General features: G+C 36.5%; 1 protein-coding gene across 5 annotated transcripts in view; it reads left to right on the top strand.

Moving 5' to 3' along the window:
* GPHN (gephyrin) overlaps positions 1 to 17,898 on the top strand; it is a 642,551-nt gene that overhangs the window by 601,228 nt on the left and 23,425 nt on the right. For all 5 annotated transcript variants that reach the window (XM_004426256.2, XM_004426255.2, XM_087448348.1 and 2 more), the window contains 2 exons: positions 4,215 to 4,302; positions 15,787 to 15,860. In XM_004426256.2, the coding sequence (XP_004426313.1) occupies positions 4,215 to 4,302; positions 15,787 to 15,860 (162 nt within the window). The remainder of the gene's footprint in view (positions 1 to 4,214; positions 4,303 to 15,786; positions 15,861 to 17,898) is intronic.

The raw sequence follows: 17,898 nt of genomic DNA, 5'->3' as shown, positions 1-17,898 counted from the left end.
GCCGGCCCAGTTTTTATTTCTTAAAAGTGAAAAAGTAGGGGGACAGGAAATATGAAGTAAATATGGGAAAATATTAGCATTTGTCAAATCTGAGAGATGGATACATGGGTGTTTGTTATACTATTATGTTGGAAATATTTCATCATTTAAAATATAATATGAATTAGAAAAAAGAGAGTAAATTTATGACTTGTAAGCAAGCCCTAAAGTTATGTTTAGTCAAAATATTATTTAGTTTCCATCTGAATATAGGATTCAGAATCGTATTTGTTTCATTCCCCAGAACTATCCTAATATGTCCACACATGCACTTTTCTGGTCATCCCAAACAGATCCCCACTTACTGCCTTAGCATCCTCTAATTGATACTTTTGCAAAAGGGTCCATTCTCATTAGACTTTTTCTTGTATGACCTGTCATATGACTGAAAAAACTAGACAATCACTTTGATTAGGCAATGGATGGAACAAATACTTAACAAGCAGCCTGAGGTTCTAGTCCTTGCTCTGCCACTTACTGCTCTACCTAGCCTTTAATATGCTACTTTGCCTCTCTAAATATTACTTTTCTTTTCTGTAAAATGGGCATAATAATACTTATTCAATCTACCTCACAGATTTATTGTGAGGTAAGGAATTATAGCATGCAACATAAATGAAGATATAGACCCTCTGACTATTGTCGTACATTGGTACCTGTCTCTCTACTAAGCCATGATCTCATACTAGATCCCAGACACCAGACGTATGTAACAGAAAGTAGAGTCAAAGAGAGGGGCAGAGGGAGATAGATAAGGGCAGGATCCAAAGAATGTGCTCAGCTGTGATACTGAACACAGTGACCCCCAAAGACATTTCCAACTTTGAGATTCAGTGATTTTGTGAATCCACCAGCCACAGAGTAAAAAGCAGCATTGAGTATATTCTTTGAAACATAAATTACAGTAAGGATTTTAGCTTATTTAGTCCCTTTTAGTTTATTTCTACAATAAAATTTAGAAATAATAATAATAAATTAGAAAATTTCATATGGAGAGTTGATGACTCTGTGGTTTTACAAAACAGGAAAAAAATCTTTCCCAGATAATTTGAAATGGGTTTAAAAAAAAAAAAAAAAAGAAAAAGTATATTTATTTGCAGTCATCAGCTAGCCTGTCCCAGGACCTTTATCCACCCACAAAGATTAATACCACGATGATGTACATGTCACTGCTGCTTTGTTTCCAATGACTTTACCATAATCTTCTAGAGTCGACATGTTATAAATGACATATGATAAGATTGGTGAAATTAGCTCTTTATACTAATACAAAATTGTATTTTGTTGATCATATGCATTGTCACCTGAACCACATTTCATATCATCCTGTGCTTGTGATGTTCCCTTTTACTCTATAGGCCAGCCAGTTGGCTCAGCTTAATGAGATTCAGCAAGGCAAAGGGCCGAGAGCTCTGGGCATGCAGTGATCAGGAACCCATCATGTGCATATCTTATAGTATTTCAACACAATAGAATAATGTTATCTTTTTTTCCTAAAGAAAAATGAAAAAGATTGATGAAAAATCTGTTCAAAATACTTAGTTCAAAAATATTTTAAATACATCCATTATTGAATATATTTCTAAGATGTTTGCCCAACCAGTTTAACTTCGAAATTCATGTCAGGGATTTTTTTTTTAATTTGTATGTTTTACACATATATCCTACCTTCATTGAGTACCTGGGTACCTCTTTGGCTGCATAAGCAATTAACTGGATGACTTTATTATTTTTTTATTTTTCTTTTTTTTTCCCCCCTAAGCCCCAGTAGATAGTTGTATGTCATAGCTGCACACCCTTCTAGTTGCTGTATGTGGGACGCGGCCTCAGCATGGCCGGACAAGCAGTGCATCGGTGCGCGCCCGGGATCCGAACCCGGACCGCCAGCAGCGGAGCACGCGCACTTAACTGCTAAGCCACCGGGCCCGCCCTAACTGGATGACTTTAAAGGGTCTCTATGTTGCTAGGTTGAACCTCATATGAGCCGTTTTTTCAAACTTTTACTTTTATCTCCTCTCCTTGGGAGCTCGTTCCCCAGAGCTGAGCATTCCCCGGTACTCTCATGAACAGGCCAGTGCTTGAGGAGAAGGAGAATTTTATCCAGATCCAGTAAGAAAACCTAACAGTAAACGAAACTATTCAGGCTGGAACCAGGCCTAGCTTGCTATTGAGCCATTTGGGCTTTTCTCATATAGTTCTGTGATGTATGTATTTGAGGCCCAATCTATGATTTTCTTCTGTGTTAGTCATGGATCTTCTCCTCAATAAAAACTGCCAAGCATGATAAAGTTGAACTTTGCCAGGTTGTCAGGTATGTTTGTATGATAAACTTCTGTCACTACTGCAGCAATAATAACAACTAACCTTTCTTGAAAACTTAGTTTGTCAAGGTACTATTCCATAAACTGTTTTCTATGTATTATGTCAGTTAATCCTCATAATAACCCTGTATTATCCCTACTTTATAAATGGAAAACTAAGGCAAAGAGAAGTGAAGCAACTTATCCAAAGTTCTACATCTAGCAAGTAGCAGGATTTAAACTTAGGCAGTCTGACTCCAGAGTTCACAATCTTAATCTCTGTGCTATGCCACCTCTCAACTAGCTTATCTCTTGTAGAGTCTGGGAAGGTAGCCTCTCGGGTAAATCTCAAGTTCCTCCCGTTATCTCCGTCACCCCTGGATAAAAAGTGAAATGACGTCCTTGTTACAAATCTTCTCCTCCCTCTCTTCCTCCTCCTCTCACAAGAGGTTTAGGAGAACATATGCTATCTTATTGAGACATCATTTGATTTCAAGTTAACAAAACCTGCTGAGGCTAGCTTAAGCAAAAGAAGGATGTTGGGGAAGATGTGGGGTTATCTCATGGAACTCAAGAGCAAGAATTGGCTTCAAGAGGGACCAAAAGCAAAAACTAGAAAATCAGAAGTTACGATTGCTCCCTTTTTAGATGTACACATTAGATGTCCGTGGGAGAGAAGGGGAAACACCCCTTTTCCCCACAGGGTGAGAAGTTCTCAGAAAACGAGGGTGTAGCCTGGACAAATATTCCTCAAAAGGCGCCTTTTCTGTACTCCATCATTTGAAGGGAAATGCAAGTTCAGTGCATGTGGCCCAGTAGCTTTGTATGGATTTAAAATAGTAACTAAACAGTTCCTTTCAGCTACTCCCTGCCTTCCTGCCCCTCCATCAGCCCTCATCCTGGCATTTAGTTTTTTTCTCACTTGATCAATCTCAAGTTAGGCCTTTGCATCCCTTTTAACATCTAGAGGATAAGACCACTGATTTCGCTCCGTCTCTTCTTCCCAGGCCTTTGACCCGTGTAATCAAAGGGCCTGGTGCACTTGTCTTTTCAGTTGACTGTCAGGAATTTGCCTACTTTCAATCCCTAATATTCATCCTGTCCCTTACCCTCTCAGAATATTTCATACAGTTTCTACCTTCCTTGTTCTTTTTTCTCTACCCTTTTAAAATTTCCCCCAATAAACACCTATTGGCTCTTCCTATTTTTAGGGAACCCCTCCACCATTTTCCTATTAGATTAAGTCCAATTTCTTGAGCTTGAGGGCCCTTCAAAATTGTGTCTTATCCCAGTCGTTCCAATTCAAGTCCTTCACTCTAGACTGTCCCCACTGATCTAGAAACACCAGGCTTCACCACAAGCTGGTCCTCTTGCTTACAAGACCCTTTTCCATTTCTTTCCACCTGTAAAAGTCCAACACATTTCTCAAGACCTTACTAATTTAAGTCATATTCCCTCTAAATATTCCTGTGTGATCTCTCCAACACCTAGGGTGACCAACTGTCTAGGTTTGCCTGGGACTTCCTAGGACATGTGACTTGCAGTACTAAATCTGGGATATTCCTAGGCAAACTGGGATGGTTAGACAGCCTAAAACCTCACTGTCTCCCCTGCTTATGCTGCCTTGTTAGATAGAGCAAAAAGCCCTGTGAAAGTACCAGTAGCCACAACTTCCACACTTGCAAGGTTCTTTCTCCACAATAAGAATTATGCTCCTGTTGGGCAGAGACCCTTTTGATTCCCACTTCATATAGAATATAGAGCTGTACTCATGTTAATACCTACTCAGTGAATAAGGTGGTTTAGTTTTAAGTTGGCCCTATATCTAAAATCTTTTCCTTATGTGTTAATTTATTTGTCTTTATTTTTTTCCAGCCCAGATGACTTACTCAATGCCTTGAATGAGGGTATCAGTCGTGCTGATGTCATCATCACATCAGGGGGTGTGTCCATGGGGGAAAAGGTATGAAAAAATGGAGCTCATGAAAATTTATGCAATGTAATATCCTTGCACATGGTTGATTAACTATAGTCTGGTAGACATCCGGTATCCATAACCAGACTTCCACAAAGCTGAAAATCCACAGGGCTTCAGAAATTTCTGGGCATTCTAAAAGGGACGCACTGTGGGTAGATCAGAGAGCTTACCTTAGGAGCAGCATGGAGAATCCCACAACTTGCAGAATAGTTTTGATGTTCCCCTGGAGATTTCTGGTTTTTGCTCACTCAACTTTACTACATTGACTTCCTCTATATGTGATATTTACCCCCAAGGTAAAGCTCCAAGATCCTTCCTTCTGCTTAAATTTAAAGGTGACCTCCCCCATCACATATTCCAAACCTCGTAAAGAACTTTTAGCTCCCTACAGGGAAGAAAGAGAGGATTAGGCATTCCTTTTCCCCTCTTGACAAATGATAATAATCATAATCATAATAATGAAAATAAAGTACAAACATTATATATGTATATGATTTTATAAGACTAAGTATATTTGTATATGGTGTATGCTTAGTCCTATGAAAATCACATTTGAATATCTCAGTATCATTAAGTTTACATATCTTAATGAAACGTGTTGGTTTGTGATGATTATTGGGTCCATTGAATAGTGTTATAAAAGCAAAATATTCTTTACTACAATAACCAACCTTATGTTCTGGCTCAAAAATATTTCAGATTACAAAATGTTTTGCCAGCATACAATCCTTTTCCATGTTTTCTTTCATCTCATATTAATGCTTGAACTGAAAAATTATAAAAATATTGTAATAATGGCAGTTTTTACTAAAATTCATATTTTCCAAGAGTTTGATTTATTTTTAGCTAGATCTTATGCTGTATGTGATTGTTCTTGGTCCCTGCCCTCTCTAGCTATAAAACTGCCTAAATTTATAACCTGACTCTTAGGACAGTGAACTCTATTGGCTCTGAGAACAAATGTAAGAATTCAGTAGCCTGAACAGAGAATGCCTGCCCTCCATTCACAACTTTAGTTTTAGAGTATTTAAGAATAGCACTTCAGCTGCCAAAATCCATGGAAGAAAAAGAATCTCAGTCCAAGACTACCATCTCAGATTACATCCAGGAGTGCAGGCGTTGGAGTGTGAGTAGGTATTCTTCTTATAGCAGGGCAGATTGCTGGGTTAGTCTTCCCTCAAAGTCTCCTAGAAGTCTTTAGCCCCAGGTGGAGCAAATTGCTGCAGACCTCTCCTGGGATCACAAAGGCTAGGGGCTGAGGTCTGCATTGTAGTAGAGCTCTAAAAAATAATTTACAACATGTCTGTTTTCATTACCATCAAACTGCCTCTGTTACTCTGAGTATCACAAGAGCAAACCCTGAAGTTAAGAGTACTTAAATGTTAAATTTGTTATTTCCAGGGAGTATTTCGTGTATGATTTATCTTGGTTGCTAATGAACTTAATTGTGGGACAATACCTATTTGGCAGACCTAAAGTTGTCTTTTCCAATGCTTCTGAAGAGGCAACAAGCTTATAGCATACATGGGCTTGGCAATTATGGCTCAACTGTGGTAAGGAAGAGATAGAACATCTACTTCAGCCCAAGGGCTAAGCCTGAAAATCAGTCACTGAAAAGACAGGGAGGTCAAGGAAAGATCCAGAAGCATTATGTAGCAGGCATGAATCTTAAGTGCAGAAACTCGGGTATGCAAGAAATTTATTTACTTGATTTAACTTAAATCCTACTGTTGACCACTTATGCTACAGAACTGGCAGGAAATTTTATTTAAGCCATTATGGGACTCACCTCCTTCAAGAATTATGCCAAGGAACTGGGAGGGGCTTAAGAGGCAGCAGAGCATCAAGGAGACATCTGGTCACCATCTGCACTGGATACATCTAGAGTGTCCTTGTAGGGTCATTAGATCTCAGGTCTTTGTTCCTTTGGGCAATGCTAGTAGCACTGGGATCATGGGGAGGCTCAGAGCCTTGGGGCAGGGGAAGGGGGCCCCTGCTGCTTGTGGGATCCCCAGACTTCTATCCTCTTCTCAGCCAAAGAGAAATGACTCTTCCACGGTTACTTCCCTCAAAATCTCTCCCCACCCCCACATCCCCCTGCCCCACGTAGTCCTCTCAAAGAGTTTTCATTTTTATAAAACACTGAGTTTTGGGTAAACAGTGTCTGCTTTTTGCCCAGAAAACTAAAGAGTTATATGCCTTGCTATAAATTTTCCACAACCTACAGAATTGTAAAATACCTGAAAGACAATGAAAGATGCAGATAACCAAGAAGGATACACTAGACTGGACATCCAGTAATTTTTTGCCTATTTCAAAGTCTCTTAATTTTTCCTGACAGTGTCTCCCCAACCCCATATGATCAAAATAATCACCAAGATTATTATTGATAACAAAGAAAGACTTGTCTCAAAGTCTTGCCCTGATTATTTAGCAGCAAGAGTGTTAACCATATAGGCGTCTCTGAGTTTGTTTTGCAAATCTAGAGCCATAGAACAATAGAATATGAAAACTAATCAACAATATTCCAAACAAATAAATATAATATAATGTCCCTTATTATTTCATTCAGTCCTGTGTCATTCTTGTGCTGCTAGATGTTGGGTTAGCAGTCTGCTTTCACGAAGCCCTCTGCTTCCGTTCTAAAGAGTCCTGGGATTCCTGATTCAGTCCACTGGTACTGTATGAAAGTTATCTGAGCTATATTACTTCACTATCATAAGCCAGTACCCAAGAGACTATTCTTTAAAATGTCAATAGTTCAAAATACCTGTATGACAGATACTTAATGGCTGTGCTTAATTTATTACTGTAACCAGTAATATTAGAATAGAAGATAAGTGAAATTCTCTATTGGATACAGTATGTAACTATTTCATAAAAGTTTTGGTCAGTGTTTTCCCTGAGGGTGAAAACATATTATGGAGAGCAAGGGCATTGTCAAGTCTCCAGACACTTCCCGTAAAGCATACAATTTCTGAAATATTTATATTAATAACATTTTACCTATATGAATCTAATGCAGGGAACACTGAGCATCTCTTCTCAGATATGACAACAACTCCCCTTCCATGAAACTCTTACAATGGTAACATATCAAACAAACCTAATTATTTCTAACATCTCTTTTTATAAGATGAAAGAACAAATCTTTGTGATTTTCTAGGAGTCCTCTAGGAAATTTCAAAAAGAGTTTTAGATGTAAAAGATATTCTGAAATTTTTATTTTATCTTTTTCTAAATTTAGGTCTGATCTTTAGAAGGCAAAATCAAAAGAGTTATCACAAAATAATTGGATATTTGATTAAGATAGGATCATGGGTACCTGACAAACAGTACTTGGTTACTTAATTTTTCAAAGCAACAATAAAATATTTGAAAATAAGAATAGAAGGTAACATGACTATAAATAATCCTGGCTCATTCATAAGTGAGGAACCTTTGGTTTTTTTCTTGTTTTTTTCTTTTTTGGGGGGAGAGAAGACTGGCCCTGAGCTAACATCTGTGCCTATCTTCCTCCATTTTGTATATGGGATGCTGCCACAGCAGGGCTTGATGAGCGGAGCGTATGTCCGTGCCTGGGGTTCAAATTTATAAACCCTGGGCCGCCGAAGCAGATTGCACGAACTTAACTACTACGCCACCGGGCCGGCCCCAGAGAACCTTTGTTTTTTACTTTTTTATTTTCTTAAATAATCAAAGACAAAATAAAGTAAACATAAAGCACAAAAAGGCAGATTACACAAAAATAATAACCTTTAATATCATAGGGCAAGCATAATCAGTAAACCAAAGAAATAAGCTCATCAAACCTGAGTGAACTTACTAAACTTTTGATATATTTAGCAGTTTCATTTCAGATACAGGTATTATAAACCAAGGCAAATAAAAGTACCTTTAAAAGTTTTGTCCTTTATTATGCTCTCTTATATTTTTTGAACAAACTGACACTTTAGAACAGAGTGGTCTCCAGACCCACATCCCTGAGACCTTTAAGTGGGTCTGCAATGTCAAAACTATTTTCATAATAAAACTAAGACACTATTTGACTTTTTTATTCTCCTTCTCTCATGAATATACTTCTATTCATGTGGCTATATGATGTGTGATATCTCATCAGACTGAATGCAGAAGCAAATAAGAGAATCCAACTGACTTCTGTTAAGCCAAATGTTAGAGAGATTTTCAAAATTATAAAACAATGTGTAAAAAATGTTACTTATGTTAACATAAAATAGCTTCATCATTGCTGTTTCTAAATGAACCAACAAAGAAACATTTTTTAAATTTCTTAGTTTTAATTTCTAATACAGTAAATATTGATAGACATAACTTTCATAAACAAAAGCTCCAGGGATCCTTAGTAAATTTGAATTTAAGAGCATGTAAAGGGTCTTGAGACCAAATATTTTGAGAAATGGACTTTTTTAAAAAAATATTTTTTTTCCTTGAAAAACAAAAGAACACACACATAGTTATACTTCTCTGTCATTATTGCCCCTAGCATAATTGCAGCTCATGTTCATTATGATGTTTAAGAAAATAATTTTTATTTCATAGCAAAAACTAGGGGGCTGTAGATAACTAAGAAATCATATGTAAGCATTTTAGCAGACTAGCAAAGTTCACAAACACAGAGAATACAACTTTCTACAGCCACACACATCCCTTTTGTACCTTCTTAATGTAGCAAAGAAGAACAAACACATTCATTAACATAACCCAAAGATATAGCCTCTCTATAGTATATAAAAATAAGAAGCAAAGTATATTAACTTAAGAACATAAGTATACTAACTTAAAATCAGACTTAGTAATCAATGATCCAGTATTCTATCTTACTTAGAAATCATCTAGGTATCTGATGATTATGCATTAATTAACTAATTTAATATCAGTTCAAGATTTTAAGTTACTTAAAGATCTTGAAAATTAGTTTCAAGCTGACGTACTACAAACATAATTACTATTGAAATTAAAAGTTTATCAGAATAATGATTTGATTTTGTTGAACCCGATTTTACATTTTTCACAATCTTAAATATTATGTAGGAATAGTGTTAGCTTATTTGATGAGTAAACCTATATAAGTTTAGGAAAAACAAACTTAATTGAAATAAAATGTGTTTGCCTAATTATACTTAACACTGATAAATAAGAGGAAGAACATGTCTCGGTTTTCTTAATAACCAAAATAATTAAGTTAGTCTCATTTGCCAAAGATTTACCTTAACTATGTGAACTTTGATTCTTAAAATTATAAGAAGAATGTTTTTTAGTGTAGCACATTTAAAATATTATAAGTTAAATTTTCTTATTATCTGGGAGTTTTAGGAATATTGTGTTTATATAAGCACTTATTTGTCTAAGTTGATCAGAACAGAGCACATTTAATTTCAGAGACAATGTAATTGTTTTGGTGAGTTTTCTTCTTTTTCCCCCTGGCAAAGCAAACTTTACTGTGGCCCTGAGGTCAGGGCTTTTCTCTCCAGGTCCTGCTGAAACTGGGGAGTTGGGGATGAGGAGCTCTTGTGTTGTCCACTTCCCAACACCTCCATCACATCAGACTCAGGTGGAGAGGGGTGGGGTAAAGGGGGCACCCTGAATCCACAGCACACCCTGAGGACAGCCCGCTCTACATGGTGGTCTCGCAGGCATATAATTTATGAATACCTTCCAGAAATAGGAAAACATTTCACACTCACAAGATGAAATGAACACCTTTTTGGATCACAGACACCTAGACACACAGACACATAAAGAACATATAGCTTCATCTCTACAACTTCAACCATAGGTCAAGAGTAAACACAGAAAGAAAAAAACTCATCAGTCTACCACTGAAGAGCTAGAGGTCACAAAGTTCTTAGTTGATTTGGTCTCAGAATGACAGTAAGACAAATAAATAAGGAAGGCTAATAAACCAGATCCTCTCTCTTCTTTTACCTAACAGAATAGATTTCTATCATCCATTTATAAGAATCACCAAATGGTCAGACCATAAAACCAAATTCCCAGTCATTGCTGCCACAAGGGGGAATACCTTATCGATCACACACAGACACAAATTAGAACCAAATCAATAGAGGGGGCAAAAGGAGAGAAACCAAAAGTCAGCAGAGTTCGTTTTATTGCTGCTTGGCATTCACTCCAGCAACCAAGGAAAGATGTGCCAGGTGTAAGCCACTCATAAAGTGCACTTCTCTGGGAATCAAGTTTACCTGGCTCTCTCAGGTAAATCAATAGGCCATCTCAATGGGGCCTCTAGAATTATTCAAGTATAACTTTCTAAAGATAAAATCATGAATCTCATAAATATATCAAATGAACACGTGTCAAAGATTTTATTTAACTCGTTAATTAATGAGGGAACCAGTAAGATGTTACAAGTGGTTCAAAGGAGAATTCAAAGAATACACACATAGGTAATCAGGAATGCTGAAATAAACTTGCTAATAGATGCAAAACTATTCTATATCCACAAGCGAATAATCAGGTACATCTCCATGGACAGAATTAATTTGCATTTCTTTGGATAATAATCATGTTCACTATCAATTTTCTACAGCTTAATTTTTCTAAAATAGCTCAAAGATAATGAAAAGCACAAATAACCCAGAAGGTTGTGCTACACTGCACATCCAATAATCTTTTTTGCCCATTTCAAAGTCTCTCTCAATTTTTCTGATGTTATTTGTTCTTACCTGAGTTGAGGAAAAGACCTTGCTCCTTCATCCATTCATTTTTCTTCTTCCTATCTGACTCTAGCTTTCAGAATATCCGACAGAGATCCTTGCTGCTTCTACAGGTAGACAAAAATTTAAGAATGATGATGATTGTCACTCTTTATTGCTATGTATAGTACAAGCTTTCCCTCTGTCACAAGAAACTTGAAGCATTCCTTCATGTTTAAAAGGAATGAAAAAGGACATGTTTAATAACAGAGGATTTTTTTTTCAAGAAAAATAAAATACTTGCATTCATTTTGCAAAAGCATATCTGCTTTCCAAACTCTATATCATAACCTTTAAGACCCTGTAGGTATATGGCCTCTGCCCATCTCTCCAACCTCACCTTATGCTTCTTTCATATTCATTCACTACCTTACATTGTCTTTTCAGTTTTTTCACTCTTTACTGCTTTAGAAGCTTTTGTATAGACTTCCCTCTGCCTGGAATTCTCATCCCTCCACACTTCACATGGCTGAATCCTCCTCATCTTCACCACCTCTTTTAAAATGGCCTCTCCTTATTCTTCACCCACTCCATTATTCTCTATCCCAGAACGTGCTTATTTCTTTCACAGCATGTACCACACTTTATAATTATTTTATTTGTTGGTTTACTTATTTTAAGCTGTCTCCTCCAGTAAAATATAACAGGACATCTTTGTGTCAGGGACCATGTCTATCTTGTTCACCATTAAATCTCTTGTATATGTAGAATTCCTGATACATAATACACACTCAAAAATATTTGTTGAGCTAATGAATGAATGAAAAGCGTGTGCTATTCATTAGGGATTCATAATATATATACAGGGTTTCTGTTCTCACAAACTTTATAGTCCAATAAAGGATACATATCAGTTATCAGACAATTGCAGTATAAGTGTGTGATGTCAGAGGGACATAATATTATAAGAGCACATAAGAAAGGTCTGGAGATTTTTGTTTCTGCTATGATGGAATGGCTTATTTAGACCAACTTTCCCACTAAGAACAAATATAAAAGCTACTTAAATTTTTTTTTCAATTTTTTAAAGAAGAAAAAGCAGGTATCTAAAGAGAACAATCATGACAGCCAAGACTCAAGACACTAAGATCTCAAAGAAAACTGAACCACAGAGAAGTAAAACTGGAATTCTTCACCATATTCTTCCTCACAGCATTTACTAGTTCCTAAGCCAGGGAGATAGGGGGAGGTGTAATGGTACAAGAGGCCAAGAAGCTAAGTATAACAGAGTAGCTAAGAGGCTAAGAAAAGAAGCAGAATTTTCAGCGGTCTTAGGAGTTCAGGGCCTGCCCTGGAGGAGGGGCCCTGGCAAATATCTCAGGCTTTCAGTTTAAATCCTTGAAGGGCTGTGCTCTAGGAATAAAGACAAACTGGAAATAAACCAGCCTTCACAAAGACTGAAATTGAGCCTCAAATTATTTCAATCTCCCATTATATCAAGGTAATCTTAGTTTACCTTAACTAACTGCCAAAAGGAATTTAAATCCTTTCTGGAGAAATATATCATCATCCAGAACCTCTTCAATTTTTTTCATACCTAATGTTTGGGCTTTAGTTTTTTAAATTACCAGACATGCCAGAGACAGGACAAAATGACTAAAAGTTAAGAAAAGAAAACATGGTAGAACAGCCCTAAAAATGATCCTGATACTTGTATTATTTCATGTGGAATTTTAAAAACTGTAATTAATATGTTTATGAAAAAGAAATGACAAAATAAAGAAGTTCGCTAGAAAACTAGAATCTATTCATAAGAATCAAAAAATTTTAGAAAATTTTGGAAAAGAGGATAAGAGACATATGAGATATGGTGAAAGGTCTAACACATGTGCAACTGGAGTCCCAGAAGGAAAGGAGAGAGAGTGTGAGCAGAAGCAATATTTAAGAGATATTGTCAGAGAGTTTTCCAAAACTGATAAAAGACATCAAGTGAGAAATTCAAGGAGCTCTGCTAATCTCAAGCAGGATAAATACAAAGAAACCATACCTAGATAATTATAGGAAAACTGCTCAAAACTAAGGACAAAAAGAAAGTCTTACCAGAAGGACACATTACCTTCAAAGGGTGACCAACAGTAAAACTAACTGAAATGATTTTAACAGAAATGATGGAACTCAGAAAAAAAATGGAATGGCATTTATAAAGTGCTGAAAGAAAAGAACTGCTAGTGTGGAACTGTATATCCAGCAAAACTTTCCTCCAAAAATGAAGATAAAATAAAGACGTTTTCAGCCAAACAAAAACTCAGCAGACTTATACTAAAGAGTTTTTAGGCAGAAAGATTATGGAAGCATGGAAATGCAGAAAGGACTAAAGAGCAAAAGAAAGGGTTACTATGTGGGTATATGTAAATAAGTGTTGATTGTATAAAATACTAATGCCTTGTGAGGTTTAAAATGTATATAAGTATTGTATATTAAATATAGAGTATATATTGTCTGTATAGTATATATAGAGAATATGTATATAATAGTTTAAAAATATATATACATATATACACACATACTTAAAATGTATACAGAATATATGGTACATGATAGCAGAAAAGGCGGGGAGGAGTAAATAGAGTTAACATGTTTGTAAGGTTCTTGTATTGTCTGGGAAGTAATAAAAATACCAAATTCTGGTAGAATGTAATAAATCAAGAATGCATGTTGTAATCTCTAAAATAACAACTAAAATAATGAAAGAATGTATAACTAACAAGCTAATTGAAGAGAAAGATGTTAAAATACAAAAAAAGAAAAATCGAGGGGCTGGCCTGGTAGCACAGTGGTTAAGTTCGGCATGTTCCACTTCAGTGGCCCAGGATCGCAGGTTTGGATCCTGGGTGCAGACCAACACTGCTCATCAAGCCATGCTGTGGTGGCAACCCACATACGAAATAGAGGAAAGATTGGAACGGATGTTAGCTCAGGGCCAATCTTCCTCACTAAAAAAAAAAAAAAAAATGGTAAATCCAAGAGAAAACATGAAAGAAGAAAAAAGGCAATAAAAACAGAAGTGACAGATAACAGTACAGTAACAGTTTTAAACCCAAATATAGCAGTAATTATATTAAATGTAAATGGACTACATCCTCTAATTAAAAATTATCATTCTGGATTTAAAAAGCAACGAATCGTATGGTGCTTGTAAGAGACCCATCTTAAATATAAGGACACAGCTAATTGAAAGTAAAAGATCAGAAAAAAGTTACAATTAACGATAGCTGGTGTGGCTGTATTGATAACAGAGAAAATTAAGGTACAAAGAATTAGTAGATATTAGGAGAGACATTTCATATATTTAAATGGATCAGTTCATCAGGAAAATATAACAATTCTAAGTTTATTGCATCTAATAATATAGCCTCAAAATAAACATAAATAATCAATCTATCAGCTAGCCTTGGGACTTCAGGGAAGCCTGAGAAGATGACTGAGACTGAGATAAGGGTGTGATGGAGAGAGAATGGTAGAAAGAAAGAGTATTCCAGACAGAAGGAAGAACATTTTCAAAGACTGGAGGCAAGAAAACTTTAGAAACTGAAAGCAATATCGTCTTGCTGGAATGGAGAAAGAAAGATTGAGAAAGAGGAATAGGGATGGGTGGGAAGAGAATTGCCTAATGAGAGCAACAATTGGAAAAAGGAGGCTAGAAAATACAAAAATCGTAGATATGATATTAAAAAGGTGAGACTTTTTCCTGGAAACCAGGAAGTAATTGAAGTATTATATAGTGACTTGATCGGATTTGTTTTTGGGAGATCCCTCTTACTACTGTGGGAGGAATGCACTGGAGGAGGACAGGACTACTGGCAGAGAGACCTGTGTCAATAATCCAGGTGAGATGATGTTGGCTGAGGCTGTGGAGATAAAGAAGGGAATATACTTTTAAAATAAAGTATCCCATAGCTTATGAAATATGTAAAATTTTAGTAGGTTACTAGACTCACTCTTAGATTAACGAACAAAAAACTCAGTAACAGACCTAGAGGTTGAGAAATTCTAAGGACTGCAATTTTTTTTCTTTATGTCTACAAAACCAACTGCAGGGCAGTGTTGCCTTTCATTTCAAAAGATCAGGTTTTGTCAACCTGGGTTGGTTGTAACCTTAGGTTGATTGTGTGCTTGTTAGCAGAATATTAAGTTGGAGCAATTAAACTCCCTTGACTTTCTGTTCTGGAGCTCCCTCTCTATTTTTTATTTTAGTTGACTTCTTTAGATTTGGTAATCTGTGGGCAAATATTCAAGTCTCTCCTCAAGAAATGTACGTTAAGTCCGTTAAGCAAAATAGTAGAGGATACATACATGTGGTTTCCCTGCCCAGACACAATTTCTTAAGCCATATTTGTTAACATCCTTTCTCAGACGTAAAATTCTGTCTGAAAAGAGAGATGATAACCCATCAAGTAATGATTTATATGTTAATGTGGTAATTTGGTTTAACTACTCATACTAGAATGTACTTTTTATGAGGGCAAGGACGTTGTTTCTTTTGTTCAAGGCTATATCTCCCTGTACCTAGTTTGGTACTCAGCATATACCAGGTGCAATAATATTTATTGAATGAATAAATGAGTGACTGAGGAATGAAGGGATGAAGGAATATTTGTCTTAAGCAAATCAACTTCACTAAAATAAGGTGTTTCTTTTCATTTCAATCTTATAAATCATTTTATTTTCATTTAAAGTTTTGAAAGTCCGCTATTAGAATGTTTGAAAGTAAAGTGATTATTTTTCATATTTGCAGGACTATCTCAAGCAGGTGCTGGACATTGACCTTCATGCTCAGATCCATTTTGGCAGGGTTTTTATGAAACCAGGGTATGCCAATAATCTTATCTCATATATGGGGTTGGTTTGGCTTGCTTTGACTAACAAAGTTTTAAATGTTTTCTTTTTACATTTTCTTGTATGGATTATTTACTTTAGTAAAAGAAATATCATAGTGTTAGACTTCTTTGCACAATTGTAGCTCCTATCTGAAATGCAAATTCATCTTCCTTATGAAACACTGGGTTTGATATAAATAAGGCAAAGCAACTTTCCAAACCTTTTCTCCCATTAATTCCCATGTCTAGTTCCTTCTTTCTCTTTTTCTCCATACTGCTTCTTTCTCTCTTTTTCAAAACATTTTAGTATGAAAATTCTCAAACATACACAAAAGTAGGCAGTACAATGAAACCCCCATGTACCCATCACCCAGTCTCAGTAACTATCAACATTTTACCGTAATTGTTTTATCAGTCCCCCGCCTCGCCTTTTTGGGAGGACAGAGGGCTAGACTGTTTTAAAGCAAATTCTAGGCATGTTGTTTTGGTATACATCTTAAACAATAACAACAACAGCAGCAGCATTCTCTTACATAATCACGATAAATAAATAAGAATACCTTTATATCATCTAATACCCTGATCATATTCAAAATCCTTCCAAATGTCAAGAAAAAGAATGCCTTCTTACATACGTTTTCTTTGAATTAGGATTCAAGTCAGGTCCACTCACTGTATTCAGTTGTTAAATCTCTATTAAACAAGAACATTTACTCCCCCCCTCCTTTTTTGTCATGCCATTGACGTGTTTAAGAAACTGAATAGTTTGTCCTAACGAGTGAATTTGGCTGATTGCTTCCTTGGGGTGGTTTAACTTGTTTCCCCTTCTCTCCAGTATATTCTATAGACTGGAAGTTAGATCTAAAGGCTTGATTAAATTCAGATTTCATTTTTTTTTCCCTTGGCAAGAATAGTTTATAAGTAGCGTTTCATACTGCTTCTTACTGCCTCCCAGGGGGAAAGAAAAATAACCACATACCAAGATCTTGCATATCTCCTAAAAACTAATAACTCCCTAGGGAAGAGCTGGTAGAGGTTCTGTAATTAGTTATAAATCCTCAAAGTATGCCAAACATTGGTGTTGATGAAATATGTATGGCCACGTCTTTCAGCAATAGTCTGCCTGTTCAGACCCCTGCTACTCTATAAACCTTTACTTCCCTATCCAAAGGCCTCAGTGTGTGGGTGAACATTCCAGCCCACCTCCATGCTGTCAGGGACAACAGTAATGATGCTTTAGTTCAGAATTATACTCTGATGGGTGCTCATGTGAACCCTAAGAGAGAGTATAGGTGAGACTTACCAGTTGTTACAAGTGAGCTATAGAGCTATCAGCAAATTCCAGAAGCCTTTTTTAAGTGTCAGGCTGGCCCTCCTAATCTCCCTGATTTATTGGGTACTTCATGTCAGTTTAGGACAGAGATCAGGCTTTAGCTCCATGATTTTGCCATTTAAGTATGAAGTTAAGGTTATCCCTAATGCTTTCTCCACAACTTGATAGAATTTCGAATTCTTGGCATTTTACGTCTGTAGTTGCCCCAATATGGCTGCTACTGACAAGGCCCTTTTGTTATTGAAACTGTTGCATTTGGATCATTCTTATTAAGAATATTTTGGGGCCGGCCCCGTGGCTTAGCGGTTAAGTGCGCACGCTCCACTGCTGGCGGCCCGGGTTTGGATCCTGGGCGCGCACCGACGCACTGCTTCTCCGGCCATGCTGAGGCCACGTCCCACATACAGCAACTAGAAGGATGTGCAGCTATGACATACAACTATCTACTGAGGCTTTGCGGGGAAAAAAATAAATAAATAAAATTATTAAAAAAAAAAAAGATATTTTGTATTAAGCAAATATTGTTATGCTATTGGCACACAGGGTTTTTTTTTTCCTGTCTCTATGGGCAGTACTAATTTGATTAGAATACAGAGGACATCCCAAAAGCATGTCAAGGTGCTTCTCACTAACTTCAAAAATTGAAATGATTATTCCTTTCACAGTGAAAAAGAAGCTAACATTACTTGCCCTCACC

This window comes from Ceratotherium simum, chromosome 24 (genome assembly GCF_057802395.1).
Source record: "Ceratotherium simum simum isolate JZ-2026a chromosome 24, ASM5780239v1, whole genome shotgun sequence".
Lineage (NCBI taxonomy): Eukaryota > Metazoa > Chordata > Mammalia > Perissodactyla > Rhinocerotidae > Ceratotherium > Ceratotherium simum.
This window is presented reverse-complemented; position numbering and strand designations above follow the sequence as displayed.